At 44.9% G+C, this 19,564-nt stretch overlaps 1 protein-coding gene across 1 annotated transcript in view; it reads right to left on the bottom strand.

Annotated features, from left to right (window-relative positions):
- Positions 1-3,051, bottom strand: part of GRTP1 (growth hormone regulated TBC protein 1) — a 36,852-nt gene extending 33,801 nt beyond the window's left edge. Inside the window, exons 1-2 of the mRNA XM_065627084.1 lie at positions 2,894-3,051; positions 908-1,059 (exon numbers count right to left, since the gene is read on the bottom strand). Coding sequence (XP_065483156.1) covers positions 908-1,059; positions 2,894-2,931 — 190 coding nt within the window. The 5' untranslated portion in view covers positions 2,932-3,051. The remainder of the gene's footprint in view (positions 1-907; positions 1,060-2,893) is intronic.
- Between the last annotated feature and the right edge of the window lie 16,513 nt (positions 3,052-19,564).

Here is a 19,564-nt window from a genome sequence, read left to right as displayed (position 1 = left end):
CAACTGAAGCACAGCTCTAAATATTCAGCTATGTTACAGTCAGCACATGATGAACTTTTGCTTAGTTTTACTCACTTTTTCTTTAACATATTACAGAGAACTGTGTCCAATTCCAAAAGACTCCCAAGAGGAAGCAAGCTGAATATCATCATTAGGAGTAAAGAGGAAAATTTAAATGCTTGTATGAAAAAATAACAGAGAGAAAGACTGGGAGGAAAAACCCCCACCCCTTAGTCTCACAGGATTCCCTGCCACCTTCTGACTCCCTCCATTCATTTCTCCCATCTCTCTTGCAGTATAAAACATTACTAGGGGTCTTCTTGCTTTTTGAAGCAGCCATTAACAGCTCCATCAGCATTTTATCCAATATTGCATCGGCTCTTGCATTAATTTTATTTTCCTGACTTCATAAGGTACTTAGCATCAGTGCTTAGCACATATCTTTTTAGCTGTGAGGTGAATGTCATTTTAGAAAAGGAGGGTAAGCTAGAAAATCTCAGCAACCTAAAAAACTGATAAAGAGTCAGCAACTGAGAGCTCAAACATCCCAATCCCGGGGGTTCAAGACAGTGTCTTCTAGCTAACCTCATGTCTTTTTAAAGAGTGCACAGAGCACAATATAACAAACAGCATCTTGAAATGCTAGTGGCCATAATCTCTGGGTTGCAGATGTCCTAAAATATTATAGCATATGCCAAAGAAGAATTATTCCTTTGAAAGCTTTAAATCAAATCAACTGTCCCTCCAACAACAGCATATTTGTGTATGTATTATTACTGTTTATACTACTGTTTTTCATTTGAAGACAAAAATCGTATTTAATATTCAAAAAAGCAAAACAACTTTATACAATTTATATTGGTTCCAACATAATGCACTTTTGCCTATAAATACATATGCAGCTCACCTTTTAAACTCTTCTGTACACTGTTATTCCCCTTTAGGAGCTTGGACCATTTTATTGCTCTTCTTGTGAGCACCACTAGATATCTGGAAAAGAATGCTTCATACGATGCATAATCAAAGTCATCTGGCCTTTCAAACCCATATGGATCAACCCTACAAAATAAAGAAGAATTCTTGTTCAAATGTTTCTGCATACCTACAGCTGAAAAAAAAAATATGCAAGCATGCTTTAAATAACTTCCAGTTGCTATTTCTAAAAGCAGCTCAAAACTCCCTTCTCCCAACAAAAACCTACTTTACACAAACTGTTACACTCCATTTAGCATATCAAAGCTGTTTAAGTAAATGAATTTAAACATGCACTTTTCAGTCAGTTTTACAGCTTTCCCTACGTTTCAGAGTGTGCAAAATTGACCCAAATTATGACCACATAGAAGTCTGGGAGGTATTTTTATCCACAATACAAACAGTTGAAAAGTATGAAGGTACTGCATAACAGCTCAAATATGGCCTGAACTCACTTTCCACGCAGTTCTGCACAGAAAAATGACAACAAAAAGTAAAAGTGTAACAACTTACAAAGATTATTTTTTAAAGGGGTAATTTCTGAAATTATCTTCATGAAAGTATATGGCTTGGGAAAAAACACAAATCCTTGTGCCAATCCACCTTCTTCGTAGGTAATATCAAACATGCTTATTTTATTATTTTTAACAATTTGTCAGTTTTGCATCACATTATCTCGGGTAGCAAGGCACTGATGGAGTTTCAGAACTGCAAGTCTAATTCTGTTCTAGCTTGATATATCAAGTCACCTTGCTAAACCAAGATTTTTGGCAATTTCCCGGGGTGCTTTATACCTGCCGATTATCACCTGAGTACAGAACACTCATAGGCTTCATGGAAGTTAAACAGGCAGAGGGGTCTGTCCGTGCAGAACAGTTTGCAAGACAGATATTAAGGCTTCACTCCCACAACCACTGCCCATTTCATTCATGGAGCAGGAATTTGCCCATGGAGCGGCACCGGAACAGCCTTGGGTAAACTCTGGCTCACGCGATCATCACGGGTAGTAAACCATGAATCACAAGAAGAACATTTCAATATTCAGACCTCAAACTGGTATTATCTAATTGGCAGTCAGTAGAGTCACCTTGGTGTTCATGTACTCAAATTTGACACAAAAAACACAGGTGTAAAACCCACGAAAACCCCGGACGCAGGTTTCTCTGAAGACACAGAACATGAGAACGCTCAAAAAAATCCCGGGATCTCCACCAAAAGACATCTCCTATTTATGACTGTGACTGCCTAGGCAGTAAGTGCAGATTATTATAATTTCATGCTCAACTCCATTCCTGAGGCAGAAGGGGAAAATAAATGAGCCAGGAAGTACTCTTTTAAGAAAGTTACCTTCCCCAACCTGCCTCCGGGCACTGAAGGTGACTATTACGCCTCGGTGCCCCTGACGTTCGCGGGTGTGTCCCGGTGCTCTCCCCTCGGCAGGAGGAGGCCACTCCACTCCCCGGAGCCCCCTCGGCCCTTTCCCGCCGGCCTCCCGCCGCCCCCCGGCCGCTACCTGCCGCCGCCACCCCACCGCCCCCAGCGCTCCGGGAGGAACAACTCGCTCTCCCCGGCTCCAAGTTCACCCTCCACCACGGCTCCTCTCCGTCTCGGCCCGTCGCGCTTCCCGGAGCGGTACCAGCCGGGGGAACGGCTATTTTAAGGGACCCACCAAAAAAAACCCCACGAACTCCCCGCAAGGCACCGCTCCTGCTCCCGGCTCGCTCCCCAACTCAGAGCGCTGCAGATTCACAGGGAAGTTGTAAAAGCGGCATTTTTAAAAGTGTCCCCCCCCACCGCGAGAGCCCAGGTGTGAGCGGGCAGGCGGCCGGTCCCGGCAGGGGGGACCCTCCGGGGGCCGCTGCCAGACACCCGTCTCCGAGCCGGCCGGGCACCGGCGAAGCGCCGCCGCCAGCAGCCTTACCTGTACGCCCAGTCCCGCCCGTCCTCTTGCCTCTCCATCGGCCGATCCGCCCGCGGCGGGGAGCGCGGCGCCTCGGCCGCGGGCTGCGCTCTGTCCTCAGGCCGAGCGGCGCCGCGGATCCATGCGGAGCGGCTCCCAAGTTCAACTCTCCTGCCGCCCTCCCAGGGGCGGGGGCGGCCGCCGGGTCCCGCCTCCCATGCCAGGGGCCGGGCAGGGCAGCTCCGCGCCCCGCGGAGCCGGGAGGCGCTGGGGCGGCGTCCCAACACCCTCCGGCTCCGCCTGACCTGCGCGGCCCCCGCTCCGCTCCGCGCCGCCAGGCGGGGGCTCGGTGGGGGCCGGGCATCTCGGGGGCAAACGGGTGTTGATCTGTTCTGATGCTGCTTTAGATTTGTGTGTTTCACATTTCTGCCACATCTTGGAAAAAAAAAAATACCAAATTTTTTAGAGGGAGGGAAATGTCTCAGTAACATAGAGTGAGAATGGCTTTAGATATGGCCCTTCAAACCAAAGGAATTTCCCCATAACCAACGAGAAGTGGTTATATTACATTAGCATTTAAGTTCACTTGGTTGGTCTGGGCTTTTTTCCTCCCCACATCCTCACACTCTTCCATTTAATTTCCCCAAACGATTCATTAAAGTCAACGCTTTGTTACACTTAAATATTACCAACTTAACTTCTGCTGACTCCATTTCCACCATAAACTAACAATCATTTAAATACAATTTGAATACTAAATGATGAGTTGTCAAAAATATGGAGTAATAATACCCAAAATAATACCCAGAAAGACTTCCCCATTTCCAGAACCTGTCTCTAACATTAGCACCGGCTCTTCATCTTCAGAGGTGTCGAACAAACACGGAAACCCACACAGACTCTGCCCTACCTGGCTGCCAGCAGCCTAATTCATAACACACTGTGTAACAGAAGAGAGACAGCAAAATTACATCCCTGCTCGTCCTTTTTGAATCAAGTTCTGACTTCGCATCCAGCAAAGCACTTGGAAAATTACAGCTACTGCTGGAGAAACATTATCTCGTTCAGCCAGTGAGTAAGAGCTGCTGGAGACAACAGATGGGATTTCACAAGGGAGATCAACAGTTGTTCCCTCCCAGCACACTCTTCTAGAAAGCTACCTCCTCCCTGTGGGATCAGAGGCAATCACCCACACAAATGTGGAAGTAGTTCAGCTCCAAGGGCAGGGAAACAACACAGAGATTTGTACTTGGTTTAAGGGCCATCACAGCGTAGTAAAAGTTCTTGATTCTTCATCAAAACGTAATGTTTTCGGGGGGTTTTTTTGTGGGAAAATCCTGTGCTTCAGCAGGTGCAGTGCTGCTCTTGCAGCAGGGTGGTCCCGCTCGAATTACTGTGCGGCGTCACGAACGCGCTCGGCTACTGGCAGGACTGGAACCAGATTACAAACCAAGCCCGGGGAGAGCCGGCCGGTGCCCATGCCAAGCCTGTGCTTTGACATCCCGCCAGCGTTGCCTTGGCAGAGCGTAGGCAGAGGCACGCTCTGCAAACAGCTCTGCAAACAGCTCTGCAAACCCAGTGACTTGGCCAAAGTCGCACAGAAAATCCTTGGCAGAGCTGTGAATAGGAGGCGATGCTGTCCCACGGAAGAGAAGAAGGAAGCCTCGGTTAGGCAGAGTACTCCCTTCTCCCCCAAATCTGGAAGTCACCGGCTTGTTTGGTGACAGGGTTATACTTCTCCTGACAAGGTCGGGCTCTTTGGTGCACATTCCTTTTAAAATGGATCTGTCAAAAGTGTCCTGCAAACAGCAGGTTGTTTCTGTGATTAATTAAGGGTGCATCTGCAGTGCATCAAGGGTAGCCTTGTGTGTACAGCGGTGCATTTTTACTGTCAGTAAACTTTAAATGCAATCTACAGTTTCTCTTGCTCTAATACAAGCATTATAATTTTGTGTTTCACACAAATATATGCCTGTTTCACACAAAGGCTCCTATTAAGAAACTTGATGTAACTCCTGTTAAGGAAGCTACATAATCGATTAATAGAAATAATTCCTACATTTCAGTGCTAATTTGTAACAATAGTTGCATCCACACGTTGTGGCTGATGATATGAACCAGCCTAGCGTCTGGCAATAGATAATACCTTGGCTGTCCTTCACAGGGTATCAATGCTGCTCTCTTCTGGGCAGATCACATCGTGCTGCTTTTAAAGGCATTCGAAGAAACCAATGCATATACCCACGAATCTGGAAAGTGCATGTGCTTGGTGTCGTGATCAGCAGAAAAGGATACTATTTGCCTTTGATCCTTTACTTCCAAAGGAGTTGGTGGCAGTGGCAGAGTGCAAGCGGGCAGATTTAGGTGACGTTCAGACCGATGAAGCTCACAGCCTTCCTACTGGCCACCTGGCACAAAGGAAATGTACTTTATGTAACCTTTTTTTTTTTAAAACTGAACCTTATGCCTGAAGTTTTTACATTATGGTGAATGTGTTTAGTAGAAATTCTCATCTTGCTGCTGCCAGAGTAAGTCCTTAAAATAGTGACTTCCCTTTAAGGGTAGGCATTTAGATGTGTTCCCTGCAAAGGCAGATGAAGACAGCAGACAAGTGTTTCACAGGCTGAGGCATTTAAAGCTCTGCCTGTCTTATACCCTGTATTTTACTGAGGAAAGCTTCCCTACTTGTGTTTGCAGAGTAGCTATTAAATAACAACAGCAGCAAGATTTTCAGCCTTATCAGGAATTAGTCTGGGATCCCTTTATGCTTTCCAGAGCTCTGAGTATGTGCTATACCACGTGTGTTTGGTGTATCAACAGCACAGAAACACAGTCTGGCTCCTTACAGACCACCCCGGGCCTGTTGTTACTTTTAGGCCAGAAAAAAAAACAAACCCAAGCCTATGGTAATATTTGTGTCTGACAGTATTTCCTCGTCTGCCTGTGGAGGCCATAGGGATTCTTTATCCATCTGAGAATAGAAGAAGTATCTTTATTATTTTGTGTATCATAAAAGTGTCAGCTTTCTTGCCTGGGGTTCTTTCCACTGACTGCAGGGAGGTCAAAGAAGATAAATTGTTAGGGGGAAGCAAAGTGCAATAGGACCAAGGAAGGGATAAGTTGTGTGTGGATACAGGTGTGTGTGGATATAGTGTGCCTACTACCTTTAAGAAATACCTGTGAGAAACACCATTCCCAGCAGAGCTGGCAGCTCTGCTTTTCCAGAGCCAGACGGTAAGTTTTAAAAAAAACCCTAACTGCTCACAAAATGGTTAATGGTCCCTGTCTAAAAAATGTGCATGCAGCAGCATTCGAGAAGAGATAAAAAGATAATTCTTGCAAGTGACTGGTTGTTGTAGCATCCCAAGTAAGCGATGAAATTCCCACAGCATAGGTGTCTTCCCTACCTTATGTGGTTTGTCATACAGCCACTCATCTTTGTGTCCGTAGTTAGTAAACCACTCCATGCAAGTGTACCCTGCTTTGTTGGAGTTCTTCTCTGCATCTCTGTGGCCTGAGCTGCTTTTCTATGACCAGAAAAAAAATCTGCTACTCCATTCCTGGGGAAAACGATGTAGATTAAGCAGATTTGGCAGTATAGAAATATCCAGTACGATGGAAACACACATGTATATATAAAAATCACTGCAATTGTGTACTGTAACCTAGGCACAATGTACTCCAGGACTAGACAAATTATCCAGCTAATGAGGTGAAGGAGTGACACCATCCCATCCAGGTGCCTTAGATTCCTGTAACAACCAGCTACTTACCACGTTCAGCCAACCTTCAGCCTACATATGGACTGAGGCTCCTGATAGGTAATGAAATGCTGAACTTGCTCCACATTTTTGTCCCAGAAAATTGCGTCATGCTTACATAATCATAGTCTGTGGGCCTGATTAAACCTGTTCATGTGAATGGTTCCAACAGCAGTCACTGAACTTTAGAACAGACTACACAGGAAGGACAGAAACATATTTAAAAATATTAATTTCCTCCATTCCCTGAAGGCTTCACATCTGTGAAGGTTACTGGCTGGTAGGACAAGTTACAAACCAATGTGTAGTATTGGAAGTGCCAGTATTTTGATTACACTCAGTATGACTGTGGCCCCAGGAGTCAAAGCATAGTGATATGAGCAACTATAAAAAGGAGCTCTAAAGCTTGCTGCTTACCACTGCACCCGCCTGGAGTATCAGCATAACCCATGGAAATCTCTGCAGAAAGATTTTTGCAGCTGCATCAGAAAAGAAGGCTCAAGGCTATAAGTGACAATGCTGGAAACAGCAGGGAAAGAGAAATGATATGGTAGCACTCTCGGTGTGAAAAACACGGCAAAATTAGATGTCAGAAGTCATATGGAAAAAATACTTGAACATTATTAACAGGAAGAGTTCCTAAGACAGGGACAGGGATGTCCTTAGGAAAAGGTCAGTAGCTATCACAGACCAGTAATCCAATGGTATGGAAATGAGTAAACCGAATGAGACGGTCATCGTGGGTAATTACTTGATGAATCTAGCTTAGGTCAGGCTGCAACTTTATAAAACGTGTTTATTATTTCAACTGACAAAATGAAGTATCTTCTAAATGGCTTCGTTTTGTTTGTTTTGTTTTTCTTTATGCACTTGAATGATCACGAGGGCTATGCTGAAAGCACTTTTAAATTCATGCCGATGATGTTTACTTTCCTGACTGCAAGAGTGCAAGGCTTATAACTGAACTTTGAAATTTTGCAGGAAGAGATGACAGACAAGATCGGAGATGATTAACTCCTTCTTACTTCTCTCATCCTCTTTTTCTTTCTTGTCCTCATCTGTGAATGTATCATGTGTAGCAAACCCAGCAGCTCCAAGATCTACTGATTAGGGATGGTGTTTAACCTGGATGTTCTGTGGCTGTCTACTATGATTTTACATTTGGTCCTAGTTGGGAAATGTAAAGGTAAACCTCTTGGCCTTCAGTTGCCTCTGCGTTAGGACTCCTTGCTAGGACTCTCATTTCAATCATCTCAAGCCGTGTCTTATTCCATAAGAAAGAGGCAGAGTTATCATTACAGGGATTTAAATACAATCATTGCATGTAAATACATAGTGTTATCTGTGAATAACATTATCTATTTCACTTAATTGTCTCTGTGTAGTTAAGAGTTTCTCTAAAAATCACACATTAAGGAAAAAAATCCTTAAAGTAATGAAACAGTTTGTTGTAAGAAGAAATTACAGCCATCCATTCAGGAGGAGACATACATTCCTTATGTGGAATAAGGCAGGAGTTTTCCAGGAGCACAGATGATCTTAGGTTTGCTGTAATTAAATACTGTTTCATAATGCATAGGTACACGGGCACTAAGTTTAGCTCAGATCAGCAGACTCCCTTTGGAGTGTTGAGCTCCGCAAAGATAACATGCTCCCAGGGAGGTTGTTCTTCACTGTAGCTTTTTGCATGTTCATTCCTCACACATTTTCAAACTCACAGGCTGAAAGAAAGATAAGGTTTGTGAAAACTCAGACTTGAGTTTGACAGCAAGAGCAGTTGAACCTTATTTGAACTGCAGGGTTATAGCAACAACCATCTGTACAGGTATGCATCAATATTTACATGTAATCCAGGTATTGGTTGAAGTATCATGTTATTTTTTAATTCCTTTGTAAGGTAAACTTTGATTGCAACATCTAGGATCAAATTGTGACTTCTCTCTGGCTTACTTTGTCAGGTTACAGATTATATCACACGACTAATACTGGAGGAAAAAATCAGTTCTCATTTTGTGTTAATTCACAGATAAGTGTTCCCCAAACACTAATGTTATCAGTAGCTGATCCACTGTCAAAACCGACATTATTTATTTATTTATTTTAATATATTTCAGTTATTAGAATTTGACCTTAAACCATTACACCTTCGCCTGCTGTGGATGTGCCTTGTAGAGGCCCTGATACTCTATCCCACTCAGTTACAATTTAGCCCATGATATCTACATGTGATGAACCCATTTAGCATTCCAAATAACAAGTTTATAAGTAATTCCAGCTGCAATTCTCTTAGCTATGCTGCTCTGGATACATCTCTCAGACATAGTTTTTTGCATTTCCATGGCAGTGCAAATGCCTTGTATAAAATTTGCAGAGAATTACAGACTTTTGAGTATTTAATAGTTCTTCATATGAGTGCAACAGGTTTATTTGTGTAAATAAAAGAGCGTTCAGCAAAGGAAGTTCAGATTCAATTGCACAGAAGTCACCAGGGTGGGGAGGAAGGGGCTGAAAGTTCATCGGGCCCCTCTTAATCCTTTTCAGTTCTTTGTTTCAGCCTATTCCAGGCTCTGTGGCAGTGCGGGACCAGAGAGCATGTGAATTAATTACTCAACGAGATGAGATGTTTCTCCTCCAGTACGAAAAACTCTCACTCAGGACTTCACCTGAGGAAAAAAAAGGTGAATTCTCTCTCCGGCTCCAGTGCCCAGCTTTGAAGCCCGCCCAAGGCTTGGAGCACCCCAAGGCTCAATGTGGGGTTGCTGAGATGGAAGGAATGCCACTGGGAAGCTTTAGCACTCCTTCTAGTCAGAAATATCCAATCCCTGCCTGAAGGAACCAGCTGGCTGTCACAAAATATATTACTCGTGGCCATTCTTTCACATGGCATTTCTTTGCTTGTGTTACCAAAAAGAAATAGAGGCTGGCAGCTATATGTTAAAACAGGCCAGATCTTAAGTGTGAAGGTACAGCCACAATTTTACTTCACATTTGAGTAATCAGGTAAAGCAACCATGAAGGAGCTGCAAGTAGAGAGGAAGCGAGTTCAGCCTTCCGTCCAGTAAAGAAAATGTTGGTGCATTGGATATTGTGCAGAACACTGTGGAGTATTTCTCCTCCACATCCCAGGATCAAATATAGCTCACAGAAAAGTTGCAAGTCAAGCAGCTATATGTAAGCTGAGAATCAAATGGTTAGATACTGGGAAGATGGACAACTGCCTGAGAACTTCCTCAGACCCACCCAGTGCTTCAGAAAAGAAGATAATAAAAACATGTTTCCACAAAGAGGGCCCTTGGAAGTCATCTTCTAGGGAGGACTCAGCCTTTCAAAGTGCACCATCAGTATTTGACAGCACGACTGAAGAGTGGCTGGGGGAGCTGGGGCTGTTCAGCCTGGAGAAAAGGAGGCTGAGGGGAGACCTGATCGCTCTCTGCAACCACCTGAAAGGAGGTTGTAGCATGGAGGGGGTTGGTCTCTTCTCCCAAGTAACAAGTGATAGGACGAGAGGAAATGGCCTCAAATTGCATCAGGGTGATTTAGACTAGATATTAGGAAAAATTTCTTCATGGAAAGGGCTGTCAGGCATTGGAACAGGCTGCCCAGGGAAGTAGTTGAGTCACCATCCCTGGGGTGTTTCAAAGATGCATAGATGAGGTTCTTAGGGACATTGTTTAATGATGGACTTGGCAGTGCTAGGTTAATGCTTGGACTCAATGATCTCAAGCATCTTTTCCAACCTAAATGATTCTATTATTATACTCTAGCCTGTGTAGAAAAACACTGGTGGCTATTTCAATTGCAGTGGCTGCATTTTAGAGTACAGAGGTGTGGTTACAACAAGAAGTGGTTAGTGTTCACGGTGTTCTAGTATGAAACAAATACCAGATTAGCAGGTTGTTGTATTTCCCACAGCAATGATAGTGTGTCTCTGGCAATACCATTCATATTGCCAGGGGAGAAAGCTAACACTGATCCTTGCAGTCAAGCTTATGTGGTGATAATAAACAGCACTCAAAAACCTCACAGTTGCTGTCAAGGGTCCTCACAAAGGGGACACTTGTAATGAATCAAGAGACATCTCTGACGGACTGTTTTCTGGGAAGAAATAATGACTAGGTAACACTTATGTAAGAATGAATGACTGGTTTTAGCTTTTCAATGGTCTATTTTTCTGCTTGATCACCCTTCAGCATCTTCTGTAAACACATCCTCCTGTGTGTAACTGGCTTTTGCAGCTTGCACTTCCCTGACCCACAGAGCTGTCTTCAGATGTTTGGGTCCGGACTGCATTTAATGTTTTTTTTGCTAAATGCTTTTGAAAACCAGTGGAGTAGCCTAAAATAATATTTGAGAAATTAGCATCAGATGATTGCAAAGACCAAAGCTGCAAATGCTGAAATGTTGATAAAAAGGACATGGAGATGCATATCTTCCCAGTTCTGTTTTAGCACTTACCTTTAATTAAACTAAAAACCTATGCTGACCAAAGGCATTTGGATTCTCCTGCCTGAACATAGGTACCTCAATGCAATAATTGAGTTGATGTTCTGTACTATTAAAGGTGGGCAAAAATAGTTTAGAAGAAGGCGAGGCAAAATTTGTCTTTGATGAATGTGAGAAGAGACGAGGCAAGACACTACAGAGAATCATTGCGTCAGGGTTTTTGCAGCTCTAATTTGAACACAGCTATTTTTAGAGGACCTGTTGTACATATCAACAACACTAATGATTGCCAGCAGAGACAACCACGTTCCTAGAGCCAGCAACATCGTGTGTGACTCTCAGGATTTAGCTAAAGCATGTTTATGCCAAGTAGGCGTTAAGTAATTAATTCTTTTTTTTTTTTTGTAAAATTGAATTATGCTTCATTTTTACCTCTCTTTCCCTTTGGGTTGCCATTTTTTAAAAATAAAACTGTGTGGAACAAAAGACTAAGTATGGCCTGAGAGGTATCCACAAGCAAAACTAGCCTAAGATAAATGAGTGCTGTGGAGCCAAACCAAGAGTGAGCGTGTTTGGAGCACAAGGGGAAGGGTGGCTCAGGGTGCATTAGGCAGGGCCAGTTCAACTGAGTACAAGATCCAGCTGTCCAGAATGGGTGAGAAATTACAACTATTAAAATGTTTAAATCTGATAGAAGAGGGTAAGAATGTGTATCACAAAGAGAAAAGTAAGAGCACTGCTTCCCCATGAGTATTTCCTACTGAAATTGGACATTAGGAAACATTTCTTCACAGAAAGGGTTGTCAGGCATTGGAACAGGCTGCCCAGGGAAGTGGTGGAGTCACCATCCCTGGCGGTGTTTAAAAGACATGTAGATGAGGTTCTTAGGGACATGATTTAGTGCTAGATTTAGGTTATGGTTGGACTCAATGATCTTAAGGGTCTCTTCCAACCCAAATGATTCTGTGATTCTATGAATATTCAGTGGCAGTCCTGGGTGACAAGTTTGTGCTCTGAAGTGTGAAATGAAAACAGTTTCATTACCTGAATTCTGATCAGTTACCTTTTACCTCCATAATTTTACAGCATTTTGTTCTCACTGTTTAATGGAGTAAACAGCTACAAAACTCTGTGGGTTCTTTATGTAATGGATGGTTACAATGTTTGCCTTTTGCCTTCTTTTCATTGCTGTTCTGTGATGCTTCTAACATTTCGGGAAGCAAGAAAATCCCTACTGAGAAACTTGTCTCCCTCATTAGAACAAGACTCCTATAATCCCTAGCAGGGGACACACAAACACATTTGCCGTATAAACCCACATTTGGCTGTTAGAGAGGTGTCCTGAGCTGGCCCAGAACAAGGGAACAGTCATAGGGCAATATTCCTTCTGCTTTTGCCATGGGTGGGTTTCTTATCACCATTTACTATTAGTAAGCTGTTTGCTCACAGATTTACCTGCAGTTCTGTATGATGATATTCATAAGTGATAAAGCAGCCTCATTAAAAAAGCTTCCAACTAGCTGTGGTGGCTGGGGAATGTAAGTTGAATGGCAAGTGGTGGCGAGGTCGGAGAGAGCACTCTGATGAAAAACAGCCAAAGAAATCATTGTGCAGACACTATCCGGGAATGTCAAAAGGGCCTTGAAGCAAATAGTGGAGGATTTGATTGTTGTCTCAGCAAAACACCCTCTAGACCTTTTCAAGTCTGGAAAATGGAAAAAAAGAACTAGACCCTGCAAAGGAGCTGCTTCATTGTTGGTTTGTGCTCAGTGCACTGAGTCTGCTTCAGACATGGCATCAAACCGCTTTGCTCTGAAGTGCCAGGACTTGGCCGAGATCTTAGTGGGGGCCCTCCAAAATCATTTGTGTGGGGTGCAGGGAGCTGGTGCTCTCACTGGAGAGGGTTTGCCAGGGATGCAGTCTTCCTCTCAGGCCTGCACCAGCACATCGTCTCAGTGACACCAAACCTTGGGATTATTTTTGTTGGCAGTAATCTGAGGCAGCAGTTGAATGATTTCCATCCTGTAAGATATAAATGTACACTCTGTGCCAAGCCGTAACAGGGCTTTAAGACCCCAGTGCTCCGGTACTCCTAAAATCCTGTAATAACTTCACTCTCAGCTGAGCCTGGAAGCTCTGTGTGCATTGGGAAAGGCAGAGGTAATGGCATACAGTCTTGCAGCATGGCAAGGAGGTTTAGTCAGCCAAAAATGTTGTGCATGCAAAGGGAATGCCCCAGGCTGGTGAAACATGCAAGAGAGGTGCTGCCTCTGCTCCCCTTAGCTCTGCCCACGTGGTCCACAAACTGCTGTGGGGTCAAGGTTAAGATACTAAGACCTAGAAAGGAAGTAGGGTCTCTGGGCTGCTGGAGGAATGAGGTACTAAGTGCCGCTCTTTGCCAGCAACATGCTCTTCTGAGCATAAATCAAGAAGTTTTCCTCTTTATTACCACTCAGCCTTTGCTGTGCATTTGTCCTCTCGTGGTACTGCAGGAAATCTCCACGATCTTTTGCACTCCACAGCCGCTTGCTGGCCCAGAGGACATCCCTGCAGCAGCACCGAAACAGCTCCAGTCATGGCAGCAGCCCCGCAGCACTGGGGGTTGGGTGTGCAGAGGAAAAGTCACTGGCAAATGCACACACATGCGCGTCCAGGTCCTTGCAAAACCCACCCTGTGGGTGAGTGGGGGACAGTGGTGGTGGTGGCAGAGCCAGGGCAGGCTGATGTTTACATGAGGTCTCGAATCAGTGCTGCATTACAGCATGCAGATCATCTGGTCTTGCAGCTTGCAGGGACCAACGTGATGGCAGAGATCAGCCCTGGTGCAAATATTACAGGCTTGGCTTGTTTGCTGTGCATTTATGGTCTGATCATTGAGATAGCATCCTCCTGCAGGGCTGGAAATGTCAGAGGGGGTGCTGCTACCTGCTCTGTAGCAATACTGGCAGCAGCAGCAGCTGCCTGTCCCTTGTGCTGTTCAGGACTCCAAGATGCAGAGGATGTTGCCTTCCTCCCCCCAGGACTCCTCCTGCAGCTGGGGTGATAGCAGAGGGAAAGTCCTGGGCTGTCCAGGGGGGAGTAGGTACCATACTGGAGAACAGGAGGGGTGGAAAAATCCGCCCCCTTCCCAACGTTTTAGTTATTTGGGTTCTAAATTGTCACTAAATTTGAGATTTACAGCCAGAATGTAGTATGTGTGTGTATTTGTGTAGCTGATCAAAATAGTGCATTGAATTTTTTTTTTGAATGGCTGCGAGTGCTTTCTTTAACAAAATAGCTGTGAAGCTTCAGAATGGGAAGATTACTATGTTACTGAAAATTCTGTTTGTTTCAGGGGTTTTCCCAGGAATTAATGAGCAGCTGCATGTTGGAAAGACATTCCTACTCATGTGGCTCTCAGGAGGGCTCAGAAATCTTTATTGAAAAATAAATGGAAAATTTGACCCAGAGAGCAAGTACTCTATGTTTCTTGGAAATACATGATTCACATTCCAACCTCATTTTGTAGCACTTGGACAGGACAGAAATGTAAGAGGAAAGGCAGGAAAGTGGAAAGGAAGAGAGGGAAGCCAGCAATAGGAAATGCATGTGTCACAGGATGAGCTTAGTGGAGTTTCCATGTGGGCAGTCAGGGAAAAACATGTGTTCTTTTGTCTCTTAAAAGTACTCTTTTCAACTTCATAGTTTTATTTTTTTGAAGTATTCATATTTCTGCTTTGTGAATTGGTGAAGAAGTCCAGATGAGTTTAAAACACAGACATGGATTTTGAAAAACAGATACGGAAAACATATTTTCCTAAAAGTATGTATTGCTTCAGTGGGGCCCAGACTCAAAATTTTTGGCTTCCTGGGGGAATTTGGCTCGTGGAGGTGCAGAGGTCAGTAACACTGCAAGTCGTCGCCTGAGTCTTAGTCTTGGATCTTGCTGTGGGACCTTCGGAGTCAATCAGTCAGTATGGGTATCTCTTAATTCATGTCCACATCTTACTAAAGACTGTTGGGGAGATGAGAAAATGATAGCATGACCATCATATGCCTTTACTTTGCCTCCTGGGAGAGCAGTCTTCATCATTTTGTGCTGTGGACTGTGGCTGCTGTTCAAGAGGGTGGTGAAGTTCCCTGTTTCCACTGCAAATAATGTTTCATGTTCAGCCAAAGTTCTGATATTACCATCTTCAGGGTGATATCCTCATACCTAGTAAATAGCTGGTTATGCACACAAAACTAAATATTATGAGAGAGGTGTTAGGAAGGGTGAAGAGTTTTGAGCCTTTGATACTGTCTCTCACAGTGTTCTCCTGGACAAGATGTCCAGCATCCAGCTGGGTAAACACACAATGCAGTGGGTGAGAAATTGGCTGACGGGGCAGGCTCAAAGGGTTCTAGTAAATGGGGTTACATTGGGCTGGTGACCAGTCACTAGTGGGGTTCCGCAGGGATCCATCTTAGGGCCTGCACTCTTCAATGTCTTTATAAACGACTTGGACTCAGGACTTGAGAGATTATTTACTAAGTTTGCTGATGACACAAAATTGGGAGGAGCTGTTGACACTCTCAAGGGCAGAGAGGCCCTGCAGAGGGATCTGGACAAGCTGGAGAACTGGGCAGTCACCAGCTGCATCAAGTTCGACAAGTACAACTGCTAGATTTTGTACCTGGGACACGGCAACCCTGGCTGTACACACAGATTGGGGGACGAGATGCTGGAAAGCAGCTCTGTGGAGAGAGATCTGGGGGTTCTGGTCCATGGCAAGTTGAACACGAGCCAGCAGTGTGCCCTGGCAGCCAAGAGGGCCACCCGTGTCCTGGGTGCATCCAGCCCAGCATGGCCAGCCGGGCAGGGAGGGGATTGTCCCGCTCTGCTCTGCACTGGTGCGGCCTCACCTGGAGCACCGTGTGCAGTTCTGGGTGCCACAGGATTAAAAGGGCATAAAGCTACTGGAGGGTGTCCAGAACAGGGACACAAAGTTGGTGAAGGGTTTGGAGAGGAAGCCATATGAGGAGCAGCTGAAGTCACTTGGTTTTTTCAGCCTGGAGGAGACTGAGGGGAGACCTCATGGCAGCTACAGCTGCCTCACAAGGGGAGGAGGAGGGACAGGTGCCGATCTCTTCTCTTTAGTGACTAATTACAGAACCTGAGGGAATGACAGGAAGATGTGCCAGAGGAGGTTTAGGTTGGACATTAGGAAAAGATTCTTCCCCCAGAGGGTGCTGGACACTGGAACAGGCTCCCCAGGGAGGTGTCACGGCCCCAAGCCTGACAGTGTTCAAGCAGAGACTGGACAAGCCCTCAGACACATGGTGTGACCTGTGGGGTTGTCCTGTGCAGGGACAGGAGTTGGACTCGATGATCCTTGTGAGTCCCTTCCAGCTCAGGACATTCTATGATGCTAAGAGTTAACCCTTAGCTATCATCTTCACACGATATTTGTTTTTCAGATTCCCTTAAGGAGGCAGAGCTTTTCCCCCTCTCCAAATGGCAAGCTCGCCATCTACAGGCAGGAAGATCACCCACAAGGACCAGGGAACAAAACAGCTGTTTCCAGTTCAGGTGATTTTAGGATTTCCTCTTCTATGCGCCAATTACCAAAAGGCAATTTCTCTTTGGGTGTCAACCCAAAGAAGCTTAGAGTATCTGCCTCTGGAACTTAATCCTAACCCAGTGGATTGTTTAAAAAAATACACTTGGTGTTCTTCTGCAACAGTCTCCTTCTGCTCTCACTACTGGTCTCCTCACACCTGGTCCCAGCTGCAAGGAGGGAGCAGCTGCAGGGCTCTCCAGGTCCTAACACTCTCCCCCCAGTATGAGAAATCAGCACCGGTTTCCCTCTGAAACATGGTTTTGATTGGAACATACTGATTCTTAAGCATATTTTTTTCCATGAGAACGTGTTTTATTTTGGAAAGATACTAAAACGCAGTGTTTCAGGAAGTTTGAGCTTTCTCAGGCCAGAGGAACATTGTTGGAATGTCTTTTTTCTACTTGGAATAATTTTTAAGGAGAAAAGTTACCTTATTTCAGTGGCTGTCTTGTTGTAGTGATCACAAATCACAGTTGCATCCAATTAGCAGTAAAAAGTCAATACCAAAAGAAAATGTTTCATTTTTATAATATGGTTTCCATCCAGCCCTTAAAAAAAAAAAATTAAAAAGGAGGAAACTGAGGCAACCTCAGCTTCACCCCATTTTGAATAAAAGCTATCTCAAAACTGCTGAAAGGAAAACACACACAGTCCAGCTCCCCCAGCAAGAGAAGGATTTGTAAGCACCACAGAGGAACCAGAGAATCTGCAGCCCTGCCTTTGCCAGCCCTGTAAGCCACATACCATCGTGTAGCACACTAATGAGAAACAGCAGAGCCTTGTTACTGCTGAGCCTCCTGCCCATAATTCACCGCCTGTTTGGCCCTACCGATCCTAGAAACTGTGAGCAAGACCCAAGCTGGTCTACCGTGACTTCTTCTGGCTCTTCTCAGACGTTTGGTGGTGGTCTTGCCCCACCTGGAACTTCTGCCAGGGAGGGTTACAAGGAAGGCAGCCACCAGGCAAGGGGCTGCCCAGAGAACCTGTCAAAGCTTTGGAGTCCTGTCACTGCTAGTTGTCTTAATATGTTTTTGCAATCCTTCATCAGTCACAGAGCACTCAAAGAGGAATTTTGTTGATCTTCACGGAGGCTGCTGTGATCTCACAGCCTTCAGAAGTGGAAGCTGAACTGTTCTTCAGCCCCTGGAAAGTGGACAATTATCTCATTGTAGTTTAGCCTCTAAGATTTGCAAAGAGCTGTTTTTTTCATATAAACCTGGGTTTCTGAAGGAAAAAGCACAAAGACCTGATTTTGCATTTTTGTTTGCCTAGAATTGGGTACTAGTGGTGTACATTGGAGAGCAGATATTTTAAATAGTCAGTAAAACAATTTTTTTAATAGAAAACTAAGCCTCGGTGTTAGCTTGTTTGAAAGGGAGCACCCAGAGGTAGCACCTGTGCCACAGTTCTGTGGCTTCCAGGCGAATTCTGAAAATGAGAGACTGACGTTAATAGAAAATAATAAATTTAATCTTCAGTCTGAGTTTTGACATTGCCTCGAAACTTCAGGTGAGCTCTTGGTGCAATCAGATGATATATCTACATACATACACTTGTTGCAGACTTTCATAGCTCAAAGAACTTATCACATATAAAAAGACAGGCGCCGAGGTGAAAGGAAAAACAATTAGTTCCCATTACACAGATGGAGAAGGCATAGAAAGAAGCTGATTCTTTTAATGTCAAAAAGACTTGAGGAGGGGTGGGGCAATCAAGACTTACCTGTATTTTCATTATATTTTCTTTGGAACAGCTTATGCTTAAGTACTTGCTTCCATGTGGTACTTGTACAAGTCTGTTTCTTCTAATTCTTAGTGATGTTCAGCCTCATACTTGCTTCTGCCAGGAATTGCACTCCCATGTACTTTACAGGCACCATTTGTGCCTTTTTGAAATATGCATTTTGTGAGCCGGGGAAGAGAAACAGCAGATGAACACCAGAAGTCCCCACACGACTGCTAGCATTGGTTGGAGCAGCAACAAGGGAGTTGCAACTCAACTAAATATACAGCTGAAAAAGCACTGCCTGTGTATGAGATTGCTCTGACAACCCGCATGCTCGTGTGGGTTGTCTCCCACCACAGCTCTGCCCGCTTTCCACTCCACTTCTCCTGCTCAGTGGCCATCTCACCTACACATGTCCCCTGGAGAGTTAACACTGAAAAACCCAAAGGGGAGGTGCGAATCAGTGGTGATGGTTTTGGAAGAGGAGTCAGACGCACAGGACAATGCCAAATGTGGGTGGACAGCCTGTGTCCTGGGTTCCCCATGCATCCTGTGTCCAGGTGGTGGGTCCAGGCTAGGTCCCGGCTGGACCCTGGCCACAGCTGGCACCCCAGCTCCCCAGTGCCTGCCAAGCATGTTCTCTCTTTTGCAGGTGGGACATGCAGACGCATAAAGTGCCAAAAATTGCACAGGCAGTTTGTGATGTGGAGGAGCAGAACTGAGTCTGGCTCCTCTAAAACATCTTCAGATGGAGCAGGGTGGCCCTCAGCAAGATTGCTCTCTTCCCTTCACCGGTGTCTGTGGGAGCAGAAGAAAGGCCCATCTCAGGCAAGGGCAAGGGGTCTCCCTAGGGTTTGCTCCTCACAGGCCAGCCCCAGGTTTGCCTGACTGCTCCAGCCGAGCAGCAGGTAGGGCTGGAGTTCTTGGAGGTCACCCTGGACCACTCTGTGTATAACTGTATTTCCATACTTGAGGGTTCAGTTTTGCCCCAGTTTTGTGTTCAAGAGGGGACAGCATGCAGCAATCTCAACAGTAAATGCTGTTTTGTTTAAAGGTTATATATGAAGAAGTAGGTGCCTGAGGCCTTTCTGCAGCTTTAATGCACTAATGTGGTCACCACATTACTGGCTTCTCCTGCCAGCCTTGGATCACAGATAGCCAAACCTGATCCAGCCCTGATG

The sequence above is a fragment of the Caloenas nicobarica genome, chromosome 1 (assembly GCF_036013445.1).
Source record: "Caloenas nicobarica isolate bCalNic1 chromosome 1, bCalNic1.hap1, whole genome shotgun sequence".
NCBI classification, from domain to species: Eukaryota; Metazoa; Chordata; class Aves; order Columbiformes; family Columbidae; genus Caloenas; species Caloenas nicobarica.
Note: the sequence above shows the minus strand (reverse complement) of the source record. Positions and strands in the feature narration are given on the sequence as shown.